General features: G+C 31.3%; 2 protein-coding genes and 1 long non-coding RNA gene across 3 annotated transcripts; all 3 read right to left on the bottom strand.

Annotated features, from left to right (window-relative positions):
• Positions 1-2,429: 2,429 nt before the first annotated feature.
• On the bottom strand, positions 2,430-14,771 carry LOC127726590 (phosphatidylinositol phosphatase PTPRQ-like). The gene is made up of 11 exons (XM_052234009.1): positions 14,585-14,771; positions 13,720-13,895; positions 12,185-12,377; positions 10,142-10,309; positions 9,173-9,307; positions 7,907-8,046; positions 7,113-7,199; positions 6,043-6,118; positions 5,143-5,289; positions 4,273-4,303; positions 2,430-3,315 (listed from the first exon to the last, which is right to left on the bottom strand). Exons 1-11 carry the CDS (start codon positions 14,721-14,723, stop codon positions 3,174-3,176), a joined length of 1,434 nt encoding a protein of 477 aa, XP_052089969.1. The 5' UTR covers positions 14,724-14,771; the 3' UTR covers positions 2,430-3,173.
• Positions 14,772-15,187: 416 nt separating this feature from the next.
• On the bottom strand, positions 15,188-17,476 carry LOC127726593 (uncharacterized). Its single transcript, XR_007993600.1, has 2 exons — positions 17,363-17,476; positions 15,188-15,307 (listed from the first exon to the last, which is right to left on the bottom strand). It is a non-coding gene; the product is annotated as an uncharacterized LOC127726593 (long non-coding RNA).
• Positions 17,477-17,583: 107 nt separating this feature from the next.
• LOC127726787 (prion-like-(Q/N-rich) domain-bearing protein 25) lies at positions 17,584-22,723 on the bottom strand. The gene is made up of 6 exons (XM_052234242.1): positions 22,668-22,723; positions 22,395-22,563; positions 22,105-22,224; positions 18,418-18,528; positions 17,833-17,952; positions 17,584-17,633 (listed from the first exon to the last, which is right to left on the bottom strand). The coding sequence occupies exons 1-6, from the start codon at positions 22,692-22,694 to the stop codon at positions 17,584-17,586; spliced, it is 597 nt and encodes a 198-aa protein (XP_052090202.1). The 5' UTR covers positions 22,695-22,723.
• Positions 22,724-23,135: the final 412 nt, after the last annotated feature.

Here is a 23,135-nt window from a genome sequence, read left to right as displayed (position 1 = left end):
AATAAAAGGTACATACAAACATTATTACAATTGCGCCAAAAAGTTCAAAGATGCGAGGAACAGATGCCTTCCACCAAGAAATATTAGAACTCATTAGAAAAATAATTATGAATTAAGGAGACTTGTCGGTTATAACCTTTAGTGATAAAAGGTAGTCTGATCAAACTTTCTTATATTTTGTTTTAAAGTGTGTTTTACTAATCAATTTTATTCTATAACAATTCCAATATTCATGATTATATGAACATATCTTTCTGCCCTCTCACAGAGTTTTATTGATTTCTTCTTCTGTGTGTTATTTGACTATTCTGCTCATACAATAAATGTTATGTGCTAAATCTTTCTTAAAAAGTCGAAACTTGATGACATTTTGTCAAATGTTGCTAATATGAAACACTGGTATATTTAATGATATTTGTACTAGCTGTTACTGAGATGCAATTTATGCTGAAAAAGTGTTGCGTATGACATGTGCCAACTTCAACTATAAAATATAGTTTAATAAAAGGCTTTCTTTTATGTATATTTGAAAGAGCTAAAACATCAAATATGACAAAATTCAAATAAAAGATACAACGTCATTGTTAATTTCATGTAAGCCGATCTGAAACAACATAAAACAATCATGGGTACACGAATAAGTACAGCAAACAAAAAAATGAAAAAAATGTGCCAATGTTTTATTATTTCGTTATCAAAATGTCATCTCCAATTTTATATGCAATTAAAAACAAAACTAACAACTTTTATATAATGATAAAAATACAACTTTTTTATCATTACATTGAAAGCAAGTTATATTCGAATATTGAAATGATTAAAATACAGTGTGCTTTTGGTGATAATCATGACAGAAAAGAAAACTTAATAAAGTTAAACGAACGACAGACAAGAGTTAAAAAGCAGAAGAGCACAAAGTCTACTTAAATATTTTACGGAAAACCAACGGTTGAGCAATCACTCCATGGTAAATTTGTCGTGAATATATGTGTACAAGAAGGATCGGAAATTCCACCTACACTGGGGACATGAGATATACACATGTAGTAATTGTGATTTGTTTTAAAATCTAGATCTATCAAATCAAATAAAAACACATGTATTCTTTAAAACAATCAGCTATTCTTGAGATGTTTCCCATTTCTTTAGATAAGCGGTTACCTTAAGATATAAGATAACAGTTATGCTGGCGATGTGCAAAGTGCATATAGCGAACAAATGAGAAAAACATACCCTATCAAAATTTAAAGTACCGACATACTGATCACACAGATAACTTTCAATTGGTGTGAAAATTAAACCGTAAACACGTAATTTACAGGAAGCACTCCATTGATGGACCATTTGTCCTTTTTTGAAATGTATACATTTGTAAATATTTGGTCGGCGAGATGGGTTACTTTTGGAGGTGTCCTAATTGGGACAACACGGACTGTAAAATCAAATTAGAAAAGACAAACGTTTTTGGATTTAGCGATTCACGCCTTTTAATCAAGATGAATTATACACAGATTTCAGTTAAAGTAACATTGGGAAAAACGACAGCGAATTACATCCCGATTTAGATTAGTTGTCAAGCTTGTAGATTCAGAACTGCGACTTAGAATGAAATAAATGCGACAAAAAACTTTAAACTATGCCATGAGTCTTATCGTCAAATTATATATTCACAAGTAAACCGAAAGTGAAGGCAGACAGAGAGACGAGTTTATATGCGACAGAACAATGACTGCCAACGAGAGACATCGCATCATGGTTTCAAACACTGGAGAAAATTCTAAGTACTCTGTATGGCTAAAGTGGCAAAATTAAAAACTATTGGGAAAATTACGGGTATTACTTAAAACAGGAAATACTCGAAATAAAAGGTCCATACAAAAATAATTATAATTGTACCTAAACAGTTCTTTTTCTTCGTGTTATTTTAATGATCTGCTCATCCGATTAATCTTTTTTCAAATCTTTCTTAAAAAGTCGAAACTTGATGACATTTTGTCAAAATTTGTTAATATGAAACGCTGGTATATTTATTCATATTTTACTAGCTGTTACTGAGATGCAATTTATGTTGGAAAATGTGTTGCGTACTAGTATGACATGTGCTGACTTCAACTATAAAAATATATTTTAATTAAAGGCTTTCTTTTATGTATATTTGAAAGAGCTAACTACATAAAATATGACAAAGTTCAAATAAAAGATACAAAGTCATTAGTAATTTCCTTATAGCCGTTCTGAAAACATATAAAACATGCATAGGTACATAAATGTGAACTTTAAACAAAGAAAAGAAAAAAAAATACCAATGTTTTTTTATTTCTTTTTCAAAATGTCATCTCCAATTTTTGTTTTAAGAACAATACAATAATGATAAAAATACCATTTATCATCATTTAATTCCGATATTGAAATGATTAACATACAGCATGTACAGAGTGTGTTTGTTTATTATTATGACAGAAAAGAAACATAACAAGTTTAACGAGCGAGAAACAAAAGTTAAAAAGCAGAAGATACAAAAAGTCCACTTAAATATTTTACGGAAAACTAACGTTCAAGTAACCAAACTATTGTAAATTAGTCGTGAATATATGTGCACAAGAAACCTACACTCAGTCTGGTGACATGAGTGATACACATTTAGTAACTATGATTTCTTTGAAAATCTAGATCTATCAAATAAAATTAAAACACAAACAAAAATAAATATATTAAATGTTGCAATGTATCTACGGAATGACTGTAATATTTTGTGTGTCTATGAAGAAATAACATTAAAAATGTGGTGCATACTGAATGACCCGCGTACCGGGTTATTTTAAAGGTAGCACCACATTTTGTATGTTATTTCAAATAGACAGAAATTGTTTTTTATAGTAATTCCTTATAATTTAATTCTAAATTCCGTTTCAAGCTGGAGTTATTCATGAAAAACGTTGATGACGTCACGGTCACATGACAAAATTGTGTCAATGAGCTGATAGATAAAACTCATTTTGAAATAAAATTCAAAAATTGCCATGCTGTTGTTATTTTACTAACAGATGTTTAGTGTGCCGTAGTATTTTTGCCCGTTTCTTCGTCTACTAAGATTTTAAAAAGGTTAGTCAATGAACACGTGTTTTGTACATTAAAAGTAACTCATACGTTAACAAAATAGAAACATCAAAATATCATTTACACATCATGTTTTCATATTGTTTATCTGCTGTAGGTGTTCTATCAATCTGGTCATACACGTTTTTATCATCTGCTGTTCTAAGTTCTATGTTAGCTGATACATTGTTTATTCCCATTTCCTCGTATTGACCTCCACTGCAATGTAAGTAATATTTTAAAAAATGTGTTGGCTGAGCAATGTATTTGTTTTTTCTTTTTAATTCATACCCGTATATATTTCTCACTAAATAAAACTTCGTTCCTGTGACCCTATTTCGGTCACAAATCGTTAGTCATTCGGACAAAAACTAAGAATTGCTTATCCCAGGCGTTGATGGTGTCAGCTATTTGAAATGTTCTGTTTTGAAATTTTTTACTTTTATGCACTTTGACTTTTAAAATTATTAGAACTGTCATATGTCTATATCGAGCGCCACTAATGCACTTTATGTCGAAGAAAAGTACGATATATTGTTGTTGGTGTAAAGGCGGAAGAGGCCATCATAATTTAATTATTTGACTATTTCAGAAAAAAAACAAGTTTGTTATCAGGAGAACCTTAGTTTGGATTTAGGTTTTTTGTGTTCGTATTGCCGAATGTTTCGGTTTTTTGTAGTGTTTCGTGAACTGTTTATTGTCTGTTTTTATATGACAAATTGACTGCCTGATAATAACAATAATTTATGAGTTTCCTCTAGGTATCTGTTCGTCTTTATTAAACACAATCGTAAAACATACTGATAGTAGTTGTTCCTCTTTAAGATGTTAATTCTATGATTGAGACAACTCTTCACAAGAGACCAAATGACACAGAAATTAAACAGGAATCGGTCACTATTAGTTCATTTTTGTATATTGATAAAAAGTAAAATGACAAAAATACCGAACTCCAAGGAAAACTCAAAAAAGAATGTCCCTAATCAAATGGCAAAATCAAAACACCAGACACATTAAACGAAAGAAACAAATGTCATATTCCTGACTTGGTATAGACATTTCCTTATGTAGAAAACAGTGGATTAAATCTGGTTTTATAACGAGCTAAACCTCTCACTTGTATGAGTCTGTTAAATTTTGCAAAAGGTACAAAGTATGACTATAAATTCTACATACATCTTTGACTCTTCTTGGGTAGACTTTGATTCTGTAAAAACAATTACATCAACTCAGTTAAGAATAATCAGTACCGTACCATATGACATCGTTAGAAAAATTGTAAAGTAAAAAAAAAAAAAATTGTTAATTAAGTATAGGCATAGGTTTAAACTATGATTTCTTTACTGAGATAAAAAATACTTTGAAATAAACAATGGTGAGAAAGTCTTATCAAAATTTCTATTCAAATTGGTTAAAACATATTGCCAACGAATTTGGATATTTCCAAAATTTATTAGGCAAGCATATCGACGGAGGAATATTTCGACAAGTATTAATGATAAATATGTTAATTCTTATTTTCTATGACAATAAAATTAATCAATGATGCAGAAACGGCTAGGGGAACCGCTAAACCGGAACGAAACTCGAATTTTATATGTAACTTATAGTAAAATACCGCGAATAATAAGGAACGTATGCATTAAAAGCTAACAACGAGGTGAAAGGGTATGGCTCCTCTAAAGATCTGGCCGCTTCATGAATAAAAATTAACATTTTATGACGTCACATGTAATCTTTTTTAAACTGTTTATTGCTATGCAAAAACATTCTGACTTTTTTTTCTTTTGTCGTTCATGCGTTTCCACATTTATATCGAATTTATTTTGTGCATCAATTCGTATTTCTTACTTCATTCTTTTTTTTTATTTAAAACTGTAAATGTACCTACAAAACTGAACCTAGCATACACATTTTGTCAAAACGAAAACCTAATACAAATTGATTTGATAAACATTCTCTACAGAAGGTTGTTACAAATGTGTAACCTTACCAAGGTATACAAGTATATAATATTACAATACCTCAGCAACTACTGAAACTCACTTGATTGTTTGGAATTTATATTTCGTCTGCGCCTCCAGATTAAGCAAAATACAAGGCCAATGATGATACCACCGACTATGACACAACTAACTGCAGCTCCTACCACTGTTTCTATTGTATATCCTTTAGGTGACGCTTGTGGTTGTGCTAAAAATATACAGATTCTCATCTTTATGTTGAAAGTATTATTTTGAAAATTATATGTATGCATAAATTTATAACAATCTGAATAGATGTTTCCATTTTGAATCATATCCCAGTTCATGAACAATGTGTTGAATTTTTCCGAATCGAGGATCATTATGTTTATTCAGACCAGATGGTGCTTCAAGCAATATAAGAAGTGATAAAAATGAGGTAATGAAACCTACATATATTCATAGTAAAAATTGAAAAAAAAAATTTACACAGTTGATAAATAATAAAAAAAAATCTATAATTGATAGCATGCCTCGCATCAAAAACAAAAGTAAGGTAAATGCACAAAATAGCCAAGACTGATTAATATAGTAATATTGTTTCATCAAAATACGAACCTAACACAAATCAAATGATGATAAATAGCATGTAAGAATGAGCATGCTGCAGTAAAGGTTTTAACACATTGTATATGTTGAAATTCAACCTTACTCTGTGCTTTCTATAAAATGTATATTGCAAGAGGAGCAGATTATATTCAAGTTTAATAGAGTACAATTACACCAGTTGTCCCGTTTTGTTAGATATGAATGCATGTTCTTTGATTTCACTGTACTGGGAGCGACAGAGACCACATTTTTTTAACAAAGGATTTTGCTAATCAATTTCCTTTTTTTTTACGCATAATATATATTGCTTTACTTCTCATCTATTGAAATTTGAAATCAATTCACTGGTATTTGCAAATGACGACAAGCTTACATTCAATTTTTGATGAAGCGTAATATATTTTCAGCAGTTTTTCTCCAGCTTGGTTGAGTGAATTCATAGCATATATCTGTAAAAGTATGCAAAAAAGCTTTTACACAAAAATGTTCTTAAAAAATTAGTTTTAGTACTTTGGACAATCGAAACCCTGAAAAGATATTAAAGGTTAAAAAAAAACTTCATGCTTTTAAGAATAAAATTTTCATACTATTTGTCGGCTTTTCATATGTAGCAGCAATGGAAATGATGGTTTAAAGTCAGATTTTTTTTGAGACTTTTTTAATTCAATATCAAATTTGTGCAACGTGTATTTGTTGAAAAGCTTTCTCTCTGTTTTGTTTACCATGTTTATTATCTTTTACATATTTTTTTTGTATATATACACGAACTGCTGACTTTATAATGACTGCGCCGCTGGCAAAAGAGGCGTTAAGTGTTTCCCTTGACCGTTCGTCCTTCCTTCCGTCTTTTAGTCTTTTCGGCCGCGCAATATGATTTTTTTCCGCACTCGAACTGTAGCATTCTTTATACAAATTTTATGCAACTCACACACAATGCTTAGAACCAACACTAGCAGACAGTATTATAATTTATGTCCCTGTATAACTTGAAACATTGCTTTTTTATTCGTTGCCACACTCTAACTTTAGTTTTTCTCATCGATAGTTTATGAAATTCATATACAATGATAAGAACCACAATATACAGACAAGAGTTTTAATTTTGGCAGAAGGTCACTAACCGTTCTAGAGATAAGCCCCTCTATAGATTAGAAAATTGGAAATTTTTCAGTTTCTGCATTCTAATTTAAGTTTGGTTTATCGATTATTTATTGAAACTCACACACAGAATTCGAATTTAGACAGTGAGTCATTACCGTCCTAGAATTAAGACTCTTTTAAACTTGGAACATTGCAAATCTTGAGCGGGAACATTTGTGTTCTCCGACACATTCATCTTATATTTCTGTATTGATTTGTTGAATATTTCATGTTCTTTGACTAGAATTTAAATTGCATAAGTCATGTCGTCTGACTATTGGCACATTGCTCAATAAAACTCACCTCAATCTGATAATGTCTATCTGGTGTGATGTAATACAATTTTTGGAAAATTTCAGATTCTGCAGCTATTGTTTCGGTCGTTGTTGTCTACATATAAATGGACAGGTGTATTTAGCAAAATAAAGTTCAATGAAGTATCGTTATGATACATGTACATGTGCATTTACTTGTGTCAAACTGACGTGTATTTTTATTACAAATAAAACTTATGTGCTTATTTGCTACAATTATCAGGTTTATGGTAAATTACACTTACCATGCCGGTACATCCGACCATACTTATTTTGCATGCTATTACCTTAATTTTAATTTGTTTTCTTTCATTTGTCTTGTAACAGAAATTAGGAAATGAGAAATGAAACATTTAAACATCCCATGTCTTAATCGATAAATGAGACTTACCCTTTAGTTATAACATAAACGGTACCAATATTTCTGGACCAGATGTGTATTTTGACAATAAATGTCTCTTCTGTGATGTTTGATGCCAAACTACTCAATAAAGGTTTTGTCTGAATTGTCCGTACTACTATGTATACAGTAGCTAATGTTCAGGTGATATATTCTGTGGTAAAGTTCATTGTATACATTCAATTGAACTTAACACAAGGTTGCATACATTTTGGCAAAGTTGATCATATGCCTATGTGTATGATTTATGTATATGAGAAACATATATGTGTATGTGAAATACGTTATGATGGTTCAGAAATGTAAACATTATTTTTCACACATTTCAATGTTTAGAATATTAACAAAATAAGTAAAAGATGTTAAGAATATATACCGCTTACCCCACTGATGTTATGGTTAATCTTATACTCCCTAATGATACCGTTTCTTTCTCTTAATAAAGGCATACCCCAGGAAACTTCCATTGTCGTTAAGATCGCCGATGGTCTTTTTATTACAAAATTAGTTACTTTGCCGGGAGCTGTGAAAGCAGATTAACTTCTATTATAATAAATAATTAGAGTATCAAAATCAAGTATCATATGTCATTAATTTCAAAACTTAGTATTAAGCGTCAGACAAAAATCGTATTCACATTTACAATACTAGTTAGTAAAGCATTTAAACAATGTACAATGTAGAGGCAAAACACAAATATTTATTTTTAATATGCTGAAATATTAAAAACAACCAGTAAAATCAAACAGGAGAGAAAAGGAGACCAACTAAGACTGTTTTGAAATACATCAATAGCACATGAATTTCCCCTCTTACAGCAAAGAAAACACATCAGTTGAAAAGGGCTTAAATCATCATCTCGGCACAAAGAACAAAAACAACAAACAACAAACAAAAACACTGAAGTTACGAGTACACACAATTAGTGAAAGCGTGTTATGTTTTCATAAATGTATCCTGGTTGTTTGATGATCATCATTTTGATTCCTTAATATACCTGGTACTTTAGATTTTACAGGATAAACGAGGCATACAAGAGTATTTGTTAATAATAAGGTTTAATTGCGAGACGTTGGCGATAGTTTCGTAGTATAGAATTGAAAACGGAAATGGAGAATGTGTCGAAGAGACAACAACCCGACCAAAGAGCATAAAACAATCTAAGACAACCAATGGGTCTTCAATACAGCGGGGAAATCTCGCACCCGGAGGTGGTCTTCAGTTGTCCCCGAAACAAAAATATGTACTTGTTCATAGAAAATGGACATCACACTAAACTCCAAAACATATAAATGAACTAAAATAAAAACATACAGACTAACAAAGGCCAGAGGCTCCTGACTTGTTACAGGCGCAATAAATGCAGCGGTGTTGAATATGTTTGGGAGATCTCAATCATACCCTCATACCTCTAGCCAATATAGAATAAACAAACACACGTCAATGCGCACAGTAAAACTAGTCCGAGTTCGATGTAAGAATAGATAACAAAAGAAATTAAGGAAAATGACAAGGAAAGATAAATTTAAAAAGGACTACACCAGTAACTGACATGGCAGCTCAAAACCTCAGTTAAACTTTTCATAATTAATGATCGATTTCAAAAATATTTTTTTTTAAATGAATTTTGAATTAAACTGTATATTTACCATCTTGATATGTTGTTACTACAGATGACATATCAGACTGTTCACTGCTGCCTTTATCTGTCGTAGCAACTACTGTAAACGTATAATTCCAATATGCCTCTAGTCCAGACAACTGCGCGACCTGCTTATTAAAACCTTAAAATAACACAAAAAACAAAGTTTATAAGGTTATACCACGTTCTTTTATATCTAGGCGTCTCACCTTTTAAACCCGCAGATTAAAAGATTAAACCAGTTTAACAATAAACTTGTTTATCAAAAATGAAAACAAAACCATTTAATAATTGCGTCAGAAGCGCTTTTCTGGATTAATCGTCATCAGGAACCAAATTTAACTATGAATATTTTTTTTTTGACAGATTACTATTTACTACACATTTTCACAGTTTTGACTGCTGGATCCCTGTTATTGTTTCGTTAAACTATCATATATGTCTGTTTGGGTTGCTTACAAAAAATATACCGGAATTATAAACAACTGTAAATACAAATGGGAGGTTTAGTTAGCTAATAAACCACGTTTAACTCACCATTTTCATCGGATAATGACTATACCATATCAGGAATATGGCAATTGTTTTTCACTTGTTCAGTTTATTTAACAGTTATTTATGGACTTTCTCGTTTTAAATATGCATTGGATTTCGGAATTTTGGTATACTTTTCACTTATGCGATATACTTCTGTTACTCAACGTTTTATTTTACACAGACGCTTATAAAGATCAATGTGAAGGATAAGTCTTGTCATTTTGGAAGTCAAAATCTGGGCAAAAGTCACATTTTATTATTAGGATCAAGAAAAAAAAATTATCTCTAAGACATAGTTACATTTAGTTGGTTTAGGTCCTGATTGTGCAGTTATGAAGTTCCCAATTATTTCTTGATTGCAAGATTAAGTCAATTTCAGAACCTGTAACATGTACAAAGAAATGAGTATCAAGCATATATGGAAACAAAATATACCTACCAATTACGTTAACTCCTTTAATAAATGCTGGTAGAGCATTTAGAACCACTTCATACATTTTGATATAATATGTAGTAATCCCTGGTGTTGGTCCTGGCAGGTTCCATGTTAATTTTATTTCACTAAAACTCTCAACTAACGCAGCTACCTCAGAAGGCTTTTGAGGAACTTCCAAGAAAAATAAAGAAGAAATCATAAATTATTAAACATATAGGCAAAATGATGAATTTCAACATGGCATGCAAAGTTAAAAAAATTTATTCTGGACAACTTAAATTATTGAAGGTAATTAAATTAGTATCGAATTGAAGGCAGTAGTTTTCGATCGAGAAGTTGCAAAACTTTATAATCAACTTGTTATTAAAAAAAGTACTGGTTCACTTACGATATACTGTATTACGTAATATGTTGTGTACCAATAATGATTCACAGATAAGGGTTTAGTAATTCATTTTATCATCGCACTTTTACTACAAGGAACAAAAAAAAATACGAAAAGTCAAACAGTCTATAAAACACCGCAAAACATACGCGACCCCTCTCCACTAAAATAACGACCTGTTTTCATATGTCATTAAAAAGTATGCAGATGTGTCACCATCCGTGATTGTAATGCGTAGGACAAATTCGGTGATATTATTATCAAACAGAATCGGTTGGGATTTTGACAAGGATATTTGGAACATGTCCGTCGATAGTTATCTTTGACATATATGTTCCTAAACTAACAACCAATAGGGAGTTGATAAGAAATAATTCTTCGATACCATGCTACAATGTATATGCTCATTTTAACATGGGTGGGCATTATATTTGTCATTATCTGTATACCTAGCTTAAGCGAGGTGTAAAATGTTGACAAATATAATGCTTAACCATGTTAGAATGGGCATAAGTCATGACATAATAGCATAATCTCGATTCTAATATGAAAATTAAGAACTTTTGTACTTTGAAACAACCTATCATACACGTTCGAAAGGCAATCATTTTGATTTTCGTGAAGCCAAAACCATATAGAAAAATCAACCGTTTCACAATGAAAAAATAACAGATACATGTACACTTACTTTTAGAATGATTTTATTTATTTTTCTAGCAAGCAACATGTTGATCTCCAGCATTATTGAAAATTGCAATTTTAATTGTGACGTCAAATACGTGCAGCCCATTTTATATTGCAATTTGAACATGGCTTTGTTTCTAAAGCGAAAGAAGAACGTCATATTAGAATAAGAAATACTGGTTGCAGTTTGGAAATTGGAACACAGCAATTTATTTGTGCGTATATTATCACAAACAAATGATAAAAGGGTGTCACGAAAAGGATGTGCATTCATAATATAAGTTTCAAAAGGAAAAAGATATTATGTCCACTTGAATGAATATTACATTTATGTTCCTAACGGAATAAATGGTATATAATATTTTTTCTAACAGAAACATATATTACGGCATTGTGTTTAAACAAAGCTTCTAGTGGAACATCGTAAGGCGGATCAAATATACGTTGACAAGGGTTTCTACATCTGCGATTAAATCAGAAAGAACAACACACTGATACAATTTGTATTTTAATACAAAAATTAGGTGAGAAAACTATCAAGGTGGTATTCAAAACAATTACTCTAAGAAAGACAACCAAACCCTTTTCCGAAGAAAAAAAAACAGCAAATAGATAGAGAAACACGATCGTCACATATTGACACCTGTCTGGAATGGATGTGCTCCTGAAGAGTCAACAGTTCCTGCTATACTAGTTGTTCCCGCTATGTTACTTATGTTGATTTTTTATGTATGTTAATAAGTCATATCTTGTATTAACCCATGCAAAACGGATGAAAGTTAATATACGTTTACTACAGTCCCCAAGTTCACACAAGAAAGGCCTCATACCTTCGTATTCTGTTATATAATACATTTATAAGTAACGCAATCCATCATGAATGACAAAAGTCGAAACTCATCTGTTAAGTTTATTCTATTTAGGTTCAGCAAGTTCTTACATGCAATAATTGCAGTCACTTTAACCAAAATGTATACCTTCGGAATCAGTTGTTACTAATGTTTCACTCTTGTTGCCATTACCAGCGTCATTTATCGCATTTATCCACACGTTATAATCTGTATAAGGTAGTAACTGGTTTATTTCATACGATATTGGTTCCATCAGTTCGATATTTCTTCTATTTTCTCGAATCTGTCTTTTGTCTGCAGAGCACACATGCTGTATCAGCTGAAATTAAAGCAGAAATGTCTTGTAGATCTGTAACTATTACCAGATCAGAACATAACGAGAATATAGGCTTTAGACATTCGGTATAGATTCATAGGATACCAACATTAAATGTTTTATTTGATTCACAAAACACCCTCAATGACGACATGTATACACTCAAAATTACAATGGTTCTTTACTCGGAGTTTTCAAAATATTTCTGAACGGTTATAAAATATTTTGCTTTCAAAGTGTATAAGAAAAGTTGATTCATTCAGAGAAGAATACTGATACAGTGTTTTACTTCAATCTTCTGTAGTTAGGACACAATTTCAAAAGTTTATTTCATTTTATCAAAAAGGCTCAAACCCAACAATTAGAAAGCCAATACTGTAGGATGTGATATTCAAGTGGACTAGTTTTCTACCAGCATTGTTATCAATCATGTACTACATTTAAGATTTTTGGTCTTTCAGAGCGCTTTTTGATACTTTGATTAAACCTGCTTAACATACTCTCGTAATGTAGGAAAAAATTACAAGTTGATTTTGTTCACTAAGTTTTTGATTTGTACTTTTAGTTAAGTAGGTTTTTTAGAGGATAATTCATTTCACGTTTACACCTTCCAAGTCAACTACGAACGAACTTTGTTGAGCAATTTCTTGTTGTTTTTTTATTTAAGTGAAAATTAAAGTTTAACGCATACTATTCACGAAGATACATGTACACAGTTCACAAAAGTCAATATGTAGACATGATATAATCATAATAAGAGTCAGCAAAAGGAAAAGTGATTCAGAAAAATATGACTTTGAATATTTTAAAATGACAATATATGACGATGAAATTAACAAATCAATCATCAGATGATAGTAAACGCTACATGACAGCCCCACCAAAACACAATTAAAAGGATGAGGAATAACAGTATTCGTTTGACATACCACTTCTATTTTGTGCTTCCTGTTATTTTCAAATTTGTTAGACTAATCAGAGATGGCAGATCTCTGACTCGACGCGCTTTTCTTTTACACAGGACTTATTAGTTGGGCTCGAATCAAACAATTGAAGTACTTAATTGATACGAAGTTCAAAATCATTGGGGGTAAAAAAATAAAGGAAAGCTGTACCAAATACGCCTAAGGCTTTCATATCCTGACGGTAGAAAATCTTAGCATTTGGATATTTTTTTACCTTAAAACAAACCGGTAAATTTAATGACATTTCCAATGTTTCATTTGAACGCAAATTTTATGTTTAAATGATTGTTTAATGATTGAACCGTATTTGTTGGTTATAAGCATGTCTTTGTCTTAATTTGATTGGCTTACAACGAATTATTTACCAACAAAATACGTACCACATTGGTACAGCCAGTACTGCAAACAAGGAGTACTTCTGCTACACAATCATTATTTACTAGGACTCTTAAACGGTATCCTAGTATGGTACTTTTTGATTCGACCGGCTTACTCCATGATATCCGAATACTTCTGCTTTTCGCACTAAGAGTGACGCTTGTTGGAACACCGGACACTGAGGACAAATAGAGTATAAAGAAAGAAGTGTACCATAAGTACATTTAGTTATTAGTCTAAAACAAAACCAAAATGATAACTTTCCATGTAATCCTGCGATTGGATGTATGAAACACCTCATATGGTGAAGATATAGTCTTTCAATCAGTTTGATTGATGACAGGAGGTGTTGTGTCAGTAACTGCAAACAGTTCTTAAATTGTTAAATCAGGTTTTACTGTGCCTATTGCTGTGTGTTTGTTTATTTCATATTGGCTAAAGATATAAGGGAGGGTAGAGATCTTATAAAAAATATTTAACCCATTGCATGTTTGCACCTGTCCCAAATCAGGAACTTCTTATCTTTGTAAGTCTTGTTTGTTTTATAAATTTTTGTTCATTTATATGTTTACTGTAGCGTCCTTTTTGCTGAACTAGTATACATATTTGTTTAGGAGTCAGCTGATGCCCTACTTTGGTATGTCTGGGTGTGGGATTTTCTGCGTTCAAGACCCATTGGTGGTCTTGTGCACTTGGTCGTTGACTCTTTGACACATTCCCCGTTTCCATTCTCTATTGTTTTTTAAATATTTGATAACAATATACAAAAATTACCATAAGGTAATCAATATGATAGAATTGTTGGATTAGTATTAAATGTGGATCAATTTTTTTTTATCATAATTGGTACATGAAGATACTACTTACGTGCAGCACAGGTCAACCCTGTCCAACGCTGATTTATAGCACATTCACATGTTCTGCCTTCACAGGTCATTGGTCTTAGACATTCATTATCTGCATTACAATTTACAGAAACACTCTTTTCTGTAGAAAAAAAAAACATAGAGTTAGGTACCTTACATTAATCGATTACGTTTGTCATTGTGTGGTACTTTTTGTTATTATTCTGATCAGAATTGAAACGGAAAGGGTTGAGATTTATTATAAATATCGTTGTATCCTATGACAAAAAGTTATGAGTATATTTCAAGTGAAGGATCTTGTTAGTCATAGACTTTAGTTTTAATGTAAAAGAAAAAAAAACATGTTTTCGCTATTTCAAAATATGGTGTTGGAAGATTTTTTTAAAAGACATCTGAACATTAGCCATTTTTAATTTAGGCAATTTTAAAATGAATATATACAAGCTGGCCTAGTGTTGGGTTAACACCGTACGGTGACCTGTATGTGTGTCTTTTTGTTTGTATGTGTTGTTTGGAAAATTAATGATTGAAATTCAGAACTTTATAAGAAAAACGTATGCAATGCATTTTATTGTAATAACCTATAAATATAAATAAAACTCACGTTCCGAACAATCTGATCCTGTCCAATACTGATTTGTAGAACATTGACAACGCCCACTTGAACAATTCAGTGTAGTGGCACATTCGTTATTAGCAGTACATGTTTCATTCACACTTTTTTCTAAACATCAATATCAAATTAAAAGTTCTCTTCAAATGAATGTTTTGTTCTTAAAACTGAATCAATTAATCTAATATAACCATTATCATTTCTCAATGCAAAAAGAGGGGGCCTCGCTGACCGAAAGGTCAAAGTATTTCAACTTCTGTATCCCTTGTAGTCATCACTGAGATTGTAAGTTTTAACCGCACGTAGTGGGTGTGATCGACTGCAATCTTAATTGACCAAAATTGTAGGTTTTCTTCCGAATGACGATGGTTTTCTTCGGGCACTCGGGCTTCTGCTGACTGTCTCGATATAGCCAAAAGTTATGGCTAAGCATCAATCAATCAATAAATTCATCGATACAAAAGGCCGAATCGATGATAAAAACAAAATTGTAGAACTCTCAAGTAACAATCCTAAGGTGGCCATAAGACTTTAGTCAGTCATACATTAGTATTAATAGTTTTGAATAGAGTTCTTCTTATTTGCTTTAAAGCTTGTGACAAAGGCAATTTAATGCAAAACAAGAAGAACTTACATGATACCTTCCTCTACAGATTTGTCAAATTTTAACATACATTGTATGCTACTAAGCCTTAATTTGAATTTATTTTGACACACGATGTGTTTAATTAAGGTATTAGTTTAGGTTAAATATCTTTTTATGGTAAATATAAATTGCGGAAATGAAACATGATTGAGACAGATATCCAACATAATTCAAATAATGTTAATTTGAGATATTATCTTAAATATTTGCACAAAACCCATACCGTATAGACAGTATATGCGATGCACCGATATAACAAAATGGAAAAAAAAAACAATTTAACCATGAAACCAATTGTCTGACAACAAATAAGCCAAACAGATATAACTACCAACGAGGACTACTGAATTGCAGGCTAGAGACAGGGACAGGGGGAATAAGGTAGGATAAAACATATGTGTAAGCGCTCAAAATCCCTGAACTTAAGACAACAGTGCACCCGAGTACTGTAAAACTCAGTGTGACTCACCAGATCGGCACTACGCATAAAAGACACAAATAGCATAAAGGTAAAAATATACACACTACCGAATAACGAGTACTCGCCGTTATGTAGAGCTTATGCATAGCAAATAGCAACTTATTACAGCTTATAGATACATTATGTTCTCTAAGACTAAAGCATTGGTAAAAATCTAGTTATTCCATAAACTATAAGACAAATCACCCAATGACTATTATATCTATGCAACATATGTACGCCGTCATATGACATATCTACACTATATGCCTGCAGTATATAATTCTATTTCTGTATAGATATATATAATATTAAAAAAGTTGAACAAATTGGCTATTTTGCATTTTCTGGAAAACAGGCAGGAAAAAGATTCTCTTCGCATTTTGTTTTTATCTAAGTGGAAACAATTAAGATTGGCAGATATTAATAAGAATGCATATTGCTGTTGGTTGAAAATAATTGTATCATATGAGAATAAGACGGACAAATAATTTCAGACCAAGAGTGTGGGAAGTCAAAGTGATACATTTTTTGTTTGAAATTTGACTGTCTATGTATGATTTTGATAAATACAAATGTCAGAAATCACATGTAATCAATGGACAATATGTATTACTCATTTTATTTTCAGTAGGTCTGCACTATATAATATCAATCAAAGCAAACCTGAACTATTAATTGTGAACATCGATAATATTAACACAATATAGATAAATAACAGTACACTTAATTAAAGTGATTGACTAACCAATGTGTGTTTGTGAATAGCTTATATTAAAAGCAATTAAAGTAAACAGACGGCAACAACAAAATTATACAACTTATTGGGTTACTTTCATCGTTTTGTGTAACTAAATGGCATTATCCCCGCATATGTTATTGATATATGAACAAATAGAAGTTGCAGGTATATGGAAATGAATCAGATATAATTTAACAACACAATCAATAATACGAAATCTAGAGATCATCAGGAACTGTAGTATTATGGTAGTGATATCATTAGTTCTGCATGTCAACTTTATATTTAACTTAGAATAAAAATATGACTGAACGTTACCTGCAGAACAAGTATAACCTGTCCAATACTGATTCTTTGCACATTGACAGGTCCCACCTATACATGTCATTGTACTTAGACATTCTTTATCAGCATAACAGTTTACATCAATATTCTTTTCTGTAAATACAATATTGTTAATGCATCGCCTTTAATTGCAATTTTGGTTTTTACCGTAATGTGTTATAGAACTAGGAACCCTCGTTTGTATCGAAAAGTCATCAGACTGTTACATCGTCTATAAGGAAAACAAACTGATACACATATTTTTCTTATAATAATATAACAAGAATTTATAATAGAAGTAAAATACAGATATACCGGTGTCTTCCAACTGTAAACTCCATTTATAATAGTTTTCCCTTTTTTTAATTAAATTGAATGTATAAAGTCACTTTCATTTAATTTAAAACAGCAGGTTATTTACATACATTTCAAATGAGCAATCGGCAATCAGAAATTTAACTTACTTGCAACACAAGTTGATCCTGTCCAATACTGAATCGAAGCGCATTGACAAATCCCACCTGTACAAGAAAATGGATCCAAACACTCTATTCCAGAACTACATGTCTGACCACGACTCTTTCCTTCAAAAAAGTCAAAGAGATCAAAGATGGACAGAACTTGTTTAGTGCATGTTTTTGTTATATTGTATCAATTAATAAATTAAATATATATAAACACGTATTTTCAAATTGGTCCCGCTAACTCATAATTCTAAAATACAAAGACGCATACATAAATTAGAAGATTTTAAACCAAAACCCTTTATATATAATATATAAAGCATCGAAACAAATGTTTGTATTGATAAATAAGGATTCTACCAATGCATCGATATTTATCAACTCGAGACAGCTGATTTTTTTTTAATGTAAAACGCATCACAATGGAAATTTCAGAAGAATGCAAGACTATTTGACGTCATAATCGAAATTTGACCAATGAGGAACTGAGATCGAACGAACCACACGTTGATTAGATAAAAATAATCAGACAGGTCAGGTAAGGATAAATTGATTAAGAATTGGATCAATAGAAATACAACTTACGTTGGTAACAGTATGAACCACTACAGTACTGTCGTATACTACAATCACAAGAAGGTTCAGGATTATGACAAATATTCCGTACTGGGCATGGTAAAGCATTTCTCCTTTTATCTGAAAACAAAACACTGTATGTATCAATAACTACAAAACTTGACGGTACAAACATGGAAAAACACATCTGTGCAACCAGCTCAGGATATACATGAGGCATGTTATGGTTAAGCTTAGTGTCATATGGTATTTTGTGTGTCGTATTCGATTCAACGTTTTAGAATTTTCGGCTTTTACTGCTCTTCAGCTATATATTAGATTTGGCAATCTAACAGTGTTGATTGATGTATATCAAACGCGAGTCCGGCGTTCCAAATTGTCGGTCTAGTACTTTTGATGAATTTGTACAAACACGTAGTCGATGCTGCTGCTGTTTGACGTTTCGATCCCGATGGTACAAGCAATATTTGAAAGATTCCTTTTGGGCAAATATTGTGTTGATAAAATTTAAAATCAATTGAAACACTAAGAGTATTCTTTATGCATACATGAATTACCATTACCAAATTTGGGACAATGTTTCAGAATTTTCAGTGTTTACTGCTCTTTATTTTTCCAACTGTTTTGATTTTAGTTTAATTAACGAGTCTTATATAGAGGTGACATACCAAATTATAATTTTGATATTTTGTTTTAGTTTTAACAACCACTTAGTCGATATCACAGCATCCCTGAGTATAACATCATAATATCAGTTTTGTTTATCAGCTGTAATCGATACAATTTTCAATTTAATCAAATGTAATAAGAAATTGAGCAATGTTTTATTACAAATCATCATGAAATATTATCGATTACAATGTAAAAAACATCTTTTTATTTTGACATAATGACACCGTTAATAACGGTTTGGAAAATATCACTTCCAGTATTATTTGATAGTTTACACTGATTCATCACATATATGGTTCTATATACTTTAAGATTGAATAAGTACAATAACATAGCTTCTTCCGGTTAACACATGGTCACATCCGGTTGACTTTTTCAAGATTATATGACTTGCAACCTAATGCAAAAAGTCTTATGTCGTTACCATGTATACATGAGAATTTTAATCAAAGATAAATAATGAACGTCACAATTATCTTTGACCTTGACCCAAATTTCAAGGTCATAAACCATTCCCCTAAAGTCAAAGACCCTCTAGGTCTCTTTTATATATGGTTAATGAGCTATGTCATTTATAAGTAATTATAATAAATATGAGTAAAGAAAACGGCCATTTAATGTCAACGTACCCTTTCATCTAAAATGTATGTTAAGACAAACAATTTAATAAATAAAATGTTATCAATATCTAATACGTTTTTCGAAAACAAGTGAATGAGACCAAATCAAAGTTTAGAGTATGACCTTGACCTTTGACTTTGAACTTTTGTTTTGTTACCAATGACACAAATCCAAAGACCCTATGTCTCTATCACTTAATGTTTACCAGTTACAAATGCATTTCACTTAAATGAAATGCATAAATTTGTCGGTTTCCTCTGCACTTGCGAATGCCACAAGAAAAACAGAGTTGGGGAGATAACGACTATAAGAAGTAGTGTTAAGTTATACAGGGTCAATTCCAAAGCGTATAAACTGTTCGATATGACATACTAAATTTCACAGCAACATCATGTGAAACAATAATACTGCGCAAGAAAAAGGAATAGGCGGAAGATAAACAATGTAATGATTAGAACAAAAACAAAAGTTTATAATTAGGGTTTTCCACTTTTCCGTGGAAAGACCATCTTATAAGAAATCCATCTGGCTGAGGATAGCTTTTAAAAAAAAACTTTCTAGTTATTTTTAATATTTACTTGAGGAGTTTCTTGATTGTACAAATGGCATTTTAAGACACAAAATATCTATCTGCTTTGTTGACACTCTATATCTACAGTAGAAAATGTGCAACGGCGTCCTTAACACGTATGTTCAATGGTTAGCAAAAGACCTTTCTAATGTTAGTTCGTTATTATTAAAAAAGATTTTGCCCTTTTTAAATTGTGCATATCCTTAATTGTCAACCCTACCCACTAATTTCCCTTCGGACTACGTCCTCAGAAAAATAAATACGGTAAAATTCAAGACATTCATCTTTTCTATAGTCCATAATTGTATATACTAAAAGAAAAAAAGTATTATAAAGTATTAACAAAAATCAACTTTTACTTCAAATTTGTCGGAATCCAATATTTTGCGTAATAAACACATCATTATTTACTTATTTTAGAACGTGAACTATTCCCGAAATATGACTGTTTTGCCGAATGTGAACTCGCATTGATATACGACGTGTTTCTGTATTTATATATAAAGGCAATGGTAGTAAACCACTGTTCAAAAGTTATAAAATCAATCAAGACAAACTTAATCCGGGATAAAAACTAAAATCAAGGGAAACACCAGTCCAGGATCCAAAAATGTTCATAAGTGGGGGCCCACTGACTGCCTAAGAGGGGTCATGGTTCAGTGATTCCCTATATAATCAACAAAATTTTTCCCACGAAAGGGGAGGGCCGGGCCCCCTGAAAAACCCTCTAAATCAACCTCTTTACACTTCTACTGTAAGAGGAAAACAACGGAACAGAAACAGTTAACTGCAAATATATGCATATATTGTTTTTGTTTATACACAGTTTTGAGTAAAAAGAAAAACCGACATGGTTAGAATATACAAATCATAACATTATAACAAACACAATTTCATTTTGATATTCTTGTCATGGTTAAAAAATACTTAAAACAACACACGTACAAACTCAATCCTTATCTTATATTCGTGTATCTATTCATAATACAAATCTATTTTATTTCTAAAAATTAACCTGTTATAATATAAACATCACAAAGAAATCTTTTTGTGATGTTGATCCATTTATGTGACGCCGAGTTTATATTTCGTGTGTGGTGTCCTGGTGTGTTGTTGGAAATTTCCTGTGAGCTGTCCGTTGTTATTCAGCGGTTTACATGTTTTAATGTTTTATTATATTTTTAATTTGTGTATTTTTCTGTGCTGAGTGTTTCTGAATTTGTGTGTACTGTATTGCACTGTTATCTACAGCCCGTTTCTATGTAGGTTGGCGTTTGCTTTTGTTGTAGTTCAGTGTTTCTATATTATCGGTTTTTCTTTATAAAACCTGTGTTGCTGGCTAGTTCTCATTTATATGGAATTGTATAAGATGGACAATTTTTAATGTAGTTTAAGTAATTGGTTAATAATATCCCGTATAGTCTGAGTAGGGATATATTATAATCAGCAACCTGGTAACTAAATTGAACAAAGGGTTACTAAACCATTATCGTCACGTTTAAACGTCATCCTCTGATTTTTTTTAATTTCTTATTTCAATGGATAATAAATAACCTTTCGTTTTTAATGATCACAACGACGTTCTAAGATTCAAATTATAATTCGGAAGTTAATTTAGGCTTCATTTTAAATAAAGTAATAAATTGAATCATATTCTGATCATGTGTTATGTTCACATGTACAGTGTACCTAAGCTTCTCAGTTTAAGTATACGAATCATTGTTCTCTAACGTTCAAAATTGACAAATCAGTCGTCACAAGCTCTATTGTCTTTAATTAAATTATAAGTCCCAGTTATATGATACACAATTAAATGACGTGATTTAACTTACTTGTAGCACACTTTGATCCTGTCCAGTACCTATTTGTACCACATTGACAAGTTTCATTTATACACGTCATTGGACCTAGACATTCGTCAACAACGCCGCAGGCCACACCATGACTATTTTCTAAAAATAAGATTTTAAGAATTGATATTAGAGTTTAAAGATTGGACAGTCGAAAAGGACTTAACTCCAATATAATGAAAGTATTCTTTTATATATCGAGTTAACAGTAAAAATACAAGATATCATGTAGGAGAAATATGTATCGTGTACAATCCTTATACAAAACTTACTTTTCTGACAGGTTGCTCCATCATCATAGTAATTATCCATACACCGACAATTGTTTGTATCACACTTTGCATTACCATACTTTGTACATTTGTCAACTTTATCAATAGTACACGAAATATCTTTCACTGTTGATTCACAAGTTATACACAGTAAACAGACCAATAAAATCTGCAAAAAGACACAAATAAGTAATAAAAATCAAGTATGTAATCAGTTCTTTAAAAAGCCTGTTGGATTAACCAATTATTATCATTTGATCCAAAATTACTCACCGTGTTGAGAAAATATTGTCTGGACATTTTACAAGATGATTTCCATAAGAATACGGAAGTACTCCGAACTAACAAAAAATATAAGTAGATATATATTTTTGAAACGTCATCTTCAAAACCGTTTATATTATATCAATACAGGTGAATTTATTTTCAAAAGAAGATCATTTAGAAAATTCTTTTCATCAAACAGTTGTAAGCCTATTCTTTTATGTTAAGTTACTTCGCTTAAGGTAACGCGATATTCATGTTTTCATTTAGACGGTTAGGTAATATATTTTACATATTGCAATTCATGCATTAATTTAGATATAGTCGGAAAAAAGAGGTATTATCTGTAAGAGGAAGTATACAACATTCGAGTTATACACAAGTCATGACACCGTATAACCATCTCTTAATCGTTCAATGTCTAGATAAGTTATGCATAGATATGTTATGAAGACACTTATGGCTATGAAAAAAAAG

Source organism: Mytilus californianus, unplaced genomic scaffold (genome assembly GCF_021869535.1).
Source record: "Mytilus californianus isolate M0D057914Y unplaced genomic scaffold, xbMytCali1.0.p SCAF_18, whole genome shotgun sequence".
Lineage (NCBI taxonomy): Eukaryota > Metazoa > Mollusca > Bivalvia > Mytilida > Mytilidae > Mytilus > Mytilus californianus.
Note: the sequence above shows the minus strand (reverse complement) of the source record. Positions and strands in the feature narration are given on the sequence as shown.